General features: G+C 41.4%; 1 protein-coding gene and 1 pseudogene across 2 annotated transcripts in view; one reads left to right on the forward strand and one right to left on the reverse strand.

The window, feature by feature from the left end:
• LYN (LYN proto-oncogene, Src family tyrosine kinase) overlaps nucleotides 1-6,322 on the forward strand; it is a 131,701-nt gene extending 125,379 nt beyond the window's left edge. For both annotated transcript variants that reach the window (XM_028533892.2, XM_036031119.1), the window contains exon 13: nucleotides 4,862-6,322. In XM_028533892.2, coding sequence (XP_028389693.1) covers nucleotides 4,862-5,064 — 203 coding nt within the window. In that variant the 3' untranslated portion in view covers nucleotides 5,065-6,322. The remainder of the gene's footprint in view (nucleotides 1-4,861) is intronic.
• Nucleotides 3,355-3,440, reverse strand: LOC114514923 (annotated as a pseudogene).
• Nucleotides 6,323-6,995: the final 673 nt, after the last annotated feature.

A 6,995-nucleotide genomic window follows, 5' to 3' on the forward strand; every position in this document is an offset into this window, starting at 1 on the left:
CTTCTCCCCTTCTTTTGGTGAGATAATCTCACAAGAACAAGGGTCCCTGGACCACCAGCCTTACTTATCAGGACCCTCACAGGCTGCAGGACTGTTCTCTGGGACCATTGAGCTCCATCAGAAGAAAATCTTCCAGGACCTGCCTGCAGGATATGAGCCAGGATGTCCACATCCTGGAGGCTTACTGGGGAGCGGGCAGTTGTGTCCTTTTTTTATGGTAAAATATACATAGAATAAAATTTGCCGTCTTAACCACTTTTAAGTGTACAGTTCAGTGGCATTAAATTAAGTACATTCACAATGTTGTGCAGCCATCACCACCATTTCCAGGACTAATTCATCTTCCCAAACTGTGACTGTACCCATTAACCAGGGGCGTCAAATTCATTTTTGCTGGTGGCCACATCAGCCTTGCAGTTGCCTTCAAAGGGCCCAGTACAATTTTAACTCCTTTAACAGTTAAGGAGAAGTTACATTTATACAGCCCTAAAATTATTTTGGTCCTTTGAAGGCAACCACAAGGCTGATGTGGTCACCAGTGAAAATGATTTGACATCCCTGTATTAACACTAACTCTCCATTTCCCCAACCCTTCAGTCCCTGGCAACCTGTATTTTACTTTCTGTCTCTATGAATTTGACTACTTTAGGTACCTCCTGTTCGGTGGAACCATACTGTACTTGTCCTCCTGTGTCTGGCTGACTTCACTCAACACAATGTCCTCAGGGGTCATCTAAGTTGTGAGGTGTGAAATGTGTCTCGCTTTTACATGTTCAGCATTTCTCCTCACTCTGGGTCTTCCATCCCACACTTTACCCCCGCCTCCACTGGGCTTGGCGTACCTTCAGTTTCTCCACCATTACCCTGGCACACCTGCTAGGTGGGCTTTATAGGTACAGTCCCGTCTGCAGCCACCCACCTAGCCTCTGCACATGCTGTAATTATGTGGAGCCTCCCAGGGGCAATCGGTGTGAGGACACATCTTGCCCGTCCCTTTCTTGCAGGTGCTGTAGTTTCACTTTCCTCCTCTTGGCTCGGACTTCTGCTGCTTCTGGTTGACAGGTGTCTCCCATCTTCATCAAGGACAGACTTAAAGTTTCTGTTTCTTGTTCTGTTCTTGGAGGGAGTGAATTAAGGAGGAAAAACAAGAAGATGGGGCAAAGACCTTTACTTCACTATCTTAAAAGCAAAACTATAATAATATTTACATTTGAATTTTCTTAAAAAATGAGAGGGGATCTTTGTGGTTTGGGTTTTGTTTTGCTTTGCTTTTATAAAGAGAAAGGAGATTTGAAAATGATTAAGTTTTATGAAGCATTATGTCTTTCCTGGCTGTTTCTTACCAGCTATGTGCAACATCTCAGTGTCCCTGGTGACTCGGGACCAGGAAACTCACCCTGCAGCAAATGCTCACACTGGCCACAGGATGCTCAGAAAAAACTAATTTGCCCCTTTGGAAGTATTGTTGGGTAGGAGACTGTGGTCCTGTGGTTGCTGGTACTTCCTTCCTCTCACACTCATTGAGGGCCCTTTGTCTTTAAGATTGTCATAGTTCCTGGAGCTTCTGGGCTCTCATCTCCTGTCACAAACACCTTGTTCGTTTCTAATCTCTGCTGTGCTTCATTTTCCTCCTTCCTGTGTTCCTTCACCAACCTTTAGTCTTTGCTAACTCCTACCCACTCCAGAGGTTACTTCCCACTCCCTCTCACCCACTCTGTCCTGGGGGCATCCCCCCCGACCAGGCTGTGTGTCACTTGAGGACAAGTCTCTGTCATCGTCATTCTTATATCTCTCAGAGCTTAGTGCTAATACCCATAGTAAGTACTCAGTAGATGCTTGTTGAAAGATTGAAGGATGGACTGTGAACGTGCTTGTATTTAAGATCACCAGCCAGTGGGTGTTTGCTGTTTTTGACCTAACAACAGACAAATTAGCAAATACCAGCTTTAATCTTAGACTTTAATCTAAGACTTATTTAATAGTCTTATTTTGTCCATTGGTTTATTTTTACACTAAAAGATAGACTCCAGATTTTCTTCCTTTTGTTTTTCTTATCAAATTAAATTCCCCAGGCAGAATGGAAGGTGCCTGGCCTTCTTCTGCATCTTGAGAGTTCTTCATCATTAGGAGCATACGAGAACAAGGAAGAAAAGTCTGCATTGGTGTTAAGGGGCCCTAGAAAGGTTTATCTCCCATGGGCACATTCTGACCTTTTATGCCATTGGAGATTCTCCAAGAAGGAAGTGAAAGATATTCCTAACCAAGTTCACAGGTCCAGCTGCTGTTTCTATCATCCTGCATATTAGTCCCCCCACCAGAATCTCAGACCCACACCCAGCCCCCATGCAGAAATAAACACAGAGGTTTCTTCTGAAAGTTATTTAAGTGAACTTGGCTAGTTTCGAGAGTCAAGGCAATGCCAAAGCCATAAATTTTATGGAGATCCCAACCCCAAATAAAGAAAGTGATGCAAATGAGCCCCATGGCTCCAAGCAATGAGAATCAAATGAAGTCTTCTAGTTAGAACATTCAAGTTACACAAATATTTGAAGATGGTATTTCAGAAATTGACATGAGAAAAAGTAATTCACCATCTAAATAACTTTCTAATAACTTTCAAGAGATCTTAACAATTAGAAAGTTTGCTCGGATCTTTCCATTTTAAAACCAAGGGTGCTTTCCACGCAGAAACAATCATGTCTTCTTTCAGAGGTTTAAATCCAGGCAGGGCCTTTCAGTCACTGTGTCCTCAGAAGAAGAAAGGATAGTTAAGCACAAAGTTCAGAGGTCACTGATCATAACCCATGTTAAGAATATACAGAAACCTTCATATATAAAACAAAATTTTCATAAGCCACATTAACTTTTACATGTATAGTGCCTTCTGACTTTTTTTATTGTTAATTTTTTTAAATACTGGTAGCTCCCTAAAAAATGAATTTGTTAATCCTAGATGAGCGGTGATCCATAAACTGAAAAACACTGCTTAGAGAGTAAATTCAAAAGAAGGTTCTTTTCCAAAGCTGGTAAAAGACATTTTTCCTAAGCTTCTAGCTCTCTTTTAGAGTCTTTCTAGTGACCACTAGTGGTAAAATCTATGGCTATGGAAAGAAGATAGCTATGGAAAGGAAATTGTTTTTAATGGCATTCCACATATGCCAGATAGTGTACATATTCTTTTTTTTTAGTTGTCTATTTATTGGTTTGAGAGAGAGAGGGGATAGGAGAGAGAGGGAGAGGCATTGTTCCACTTATTTATGTATTTATCTGTTGATTCTTGTATGTGCCCTGACTGGGGATTGAACCTGTAACAATCCCCAGGCATATCGGGACAATGCTTTAACCAACTGAGCAACCTGGCCAGGGCAAACAGTGCACATATTTTGCATGAAAATATTCTGGTAACGAACTATAGAAATGATCCCTGGAAGTATAGTCTTAATATTCTGGATGGAATACAGCTCCTCTCTGGATAAGTTCCTATCTCTGCAGAGTAAGGTATGCACAGAATAGGCAAAACATGCAGATGTGAGTGAGTGCTGCTAAAACCACTACATTAGCTCTTTTCTCTGCCCCATTTCAATAACAGAGGAAAATGTTATTAAAATTATCTTCTTTTTTCTTAAAACTAATTCAGTAACAAAGATTGGAAGTTCAGCATCTGAACTACCGTGAGACATTTGACCATATTAAAGCCATCCTCCATGGTCAGTCCTCTCACAGCGCTCTGTAGGGACAACAGCACCTCATTCCCTCACGGGGTATTGAGGACACACTCATCCCAGAGTCAATGTGAGCTTTGACTCTTGCCTGTGCTGAGGACAGACAATTTAATAATTGGGACATAATCAGTTGGCTTAGTTGATTCAAGAATCCTGACTTCTTTAAGTAAATTTATAACGAAGAGCTGATTTTTAAAAATATTAGTATAAGATCATGTATGCACATATGATTTTGATGATGTATTACAGATAGAAGCTAAAAAAATACTACAAAAGAAATTGAGATTGAGGGTTGGGGCTGGGCTTCAGTAGTCCATTCACAAGATCAGTCACATCCAACATCCTTTTGTCGTGAAAGAACTTGCTTTGTCTTCTGCTCACCACATTTGCCTGCTTCCCTTTGGCAAACTAAATGCTGTCTTGATCCCTTTTGTACTAAAATTTATATTATTTAGTTGCTTATAGAAATGTTCTCAGCCTTCATATCAGTTTCTTAGGGTGTCCATAACAAAATGCCACAGACTGAGTGGCTCAAATGACGGAAATGATGTGCTCACAGGTTTGGAGGCCAGAGGTCTGGGATCAAGGTGTGGGCGGGGCTGCTTATCCCTGAGGCTTCTCCTTGGCTCGGAGGTGGACATCTCACTGTGTCCTCACACGACCTTTCTTCTGTGCACACGCATCCCGGGTCACTCTGTGTCCTGTTCTCTTCTCGTAAGAACACCAGTCAGGTTGGGTTGGACCCACCCTAAAGGCCTCATTTTCATTTGATGACCCCTTTAAAGGACTTACTTCTAAATACAGCCACATTCTGAAGTACTGGGGGCCAGAACCTCAATATATGAATTTGCTGGGGCCATGATTCAGCCCATGGCAGCCTCTAGAGCAGGAGTGTCAAACTCATTTTCACCAGGGACCATATCAGCCTCGAGGTTGCCTCCAAAGGGCCGAATACAATTTCAACTCCTTAACAATTAAGGAGTAATTACATTTATACACTCCTAAAACTATTTCAGCATTCACCCTTCATCCTTCATCCATTATTTACTAATGGATGCAGGATGTGGGCAGCAAGACCAGTGCATTGCTTACCCCTCAGTCAGGTTGCTAACTAGGGCATTTTTTCTTTTTTGCTTTAGGGAGAACTAATGCCGATGTGATGACCGCACTGTCTCAGGGCTACAGGATGCCTCGCATGGAGAACTGCCCAGAGGAGCTCTATGAAATCATGAAGATGTGCTGGAAAGAAAAGGCAGAAGAGAGGCCAACGTTTGATTACCTGCAGAGCGTCCTGGATGATTTCTACACTGCCACAGAAGGCCAGTATCAGCAGCAGCCTTAGATTGCAGCAAGACCCATAGCCCTTTCCAGGGACAGCTGCCTCATTAAAGAAGAAACAATAACAACTACTGGTTGCGCTAGTTTTTGTGTGTTAAGATCATCTGTCATCCCTGCTTCCTGAAATGAGGCTAAATTTCTCAGGAAGAAACACTCTGTACGTGGAAGAGAATCTTCTCACCAGAGGATGCCCACAACTCTGCCCCTTGGCCTTCTTCCAGCTGGCCATCTTGCTTGGCTATACCAACATCTGAATACAGCCTTCTGAGGAAAAATCACCTGTTCTACCCAAAATACACCCATTCCGGCCTCTTGTTTACAACTGGTTGTGTGACTCAAAGGTTCAGAGGCCATTTCAGTAAATCTCCAATAGTAGGCCTAAACTCATTTATAAAAGTAAAATAACCAGATACTCATCATGGCCCTTCTTCATATTTTCTCTGTGCTTTGGCTTATTTGTTTAAAAATTACTAATCTAACCTGTTAGATTTTGCAGGTGAAGTCAGAAGCTTGAAAATGTCTTTCCCAGATTTCAGTGATTGTCCTTCCACCTGAAATCTATCTGTTAAACATTTCCTTCTGTGGAGACTGCCCAGCACCCCCAGGGAGGAAGCAGCTACACTTTCTTGGTCTCTTTCCTGTAAACGTGTCATTTGTGAGCGATGCAGAGCTGCTGTGTTAAGTGACGTGGACCTCACTGACTGCCCGGCCTTGCACAGACCTCTCAGGAAAGGGAGAAGAGCCTCAGAAACTGCTCTACCTTAAGAATGACAGAATACCTTAATTTTTAAACAGTCTGGCTTTTCAACTCCACAATTTCCTATATACCAACTTTCATTGACAATGTAGCTGGGAAAAGAATAAGATTCTAATCTATGTAGAGCCTTATAAAACATAAACATTTTCTTTATTGCTTCAAATGATTTGAACATTATTTTAATCATCAAATATTAATTTTAGTTGTACTCAAAGTAAAAATGCCATATTTGGGGGGCTATTTTGTGATTCAGCAGTCTTTTCTAAATGGCCTAAAAAGTGTGTGAGTCTATTTATACAGTATGGAAAGGAAAATAAGCAACTGAGGAGGTTCTGAAGAGCCACTGTAGCAAGAGATACAAGCAATTTTGTTTACTAAATGTTTCTTACTTCTGTAAGATCTGAATGGAAAAATGCTTTACCACGTGTTTATTTCACTTATGCTGTCATGTATATACCTAATATTTCTATTTTTTGATTTTATTTTAATATACCTGGCCCAATAACATTTCAAACTTTTTACTTGTGTTTAACATTTCAACTATTGTCAACATAAAACTGAGTACCAGTTGGCAGGGCAGGGAGGCGGGGGATGAAAGGTGATTCCATATGGTTACATGGTTTAAAAGACTTGTACAAGTCCTGCCTCCATCCTTCGAGCATTTCCAGATTGGAGCACTGAGTCAATGGTCTAGACGCCTGAACACCCCTTTACGGGGCCAAATGGGATTTGTTTTCAAGCAGGCTGAGCAGGCACACTACAAGCCCAGTATGTGTTGGATAGGCATTGGGTGCCTAGGGGGAGGGATAAAATATTCTACTCTTCCCTAAATTTTGTCTTTTTTCCTGTGTGATCTTTTACCATCCCTTCTGAAATATTCTAAAAGTCTTGATTCACAAGTGCCATGCTCACAAAGATAGATTATTATCACATAATGTCTTCACAGCTAGTCACCTGATTGGCAGTGGTAAGTTTTCTATGTGCCTCCACTTGTTCACATTTTCTTTCTGATTCATACATGATGCAACATGTGCAGAGAAGGTGTAAAGAATTCCTGAAACAAAAAGAAGTCTAGAAAATTACTAAATATATCTTCGTTTGGTTTTTCTTTTCTCGATTCTATTTCCTTTTGCCATTTTACATTCAACTTCCCCTCCCAGTCAAGTATGTGGTCTCCA

This window comes from Phyllostomus discolor, chromosome 7, assembly GCF_004126475.2.
Source record: "Phyllostomus discolor isolate MPI-MPIP mPhyDis1 chromosome 7, mPhyDis1.pri.v3, whole genome shotgun sequence".
Lineage (NCBI taxonomy): Eukaryota > Metazoa > Chordata > Mammalia > Chiroptera > Phyllostomidae > Phyllostomus > Phyllostomus discolor.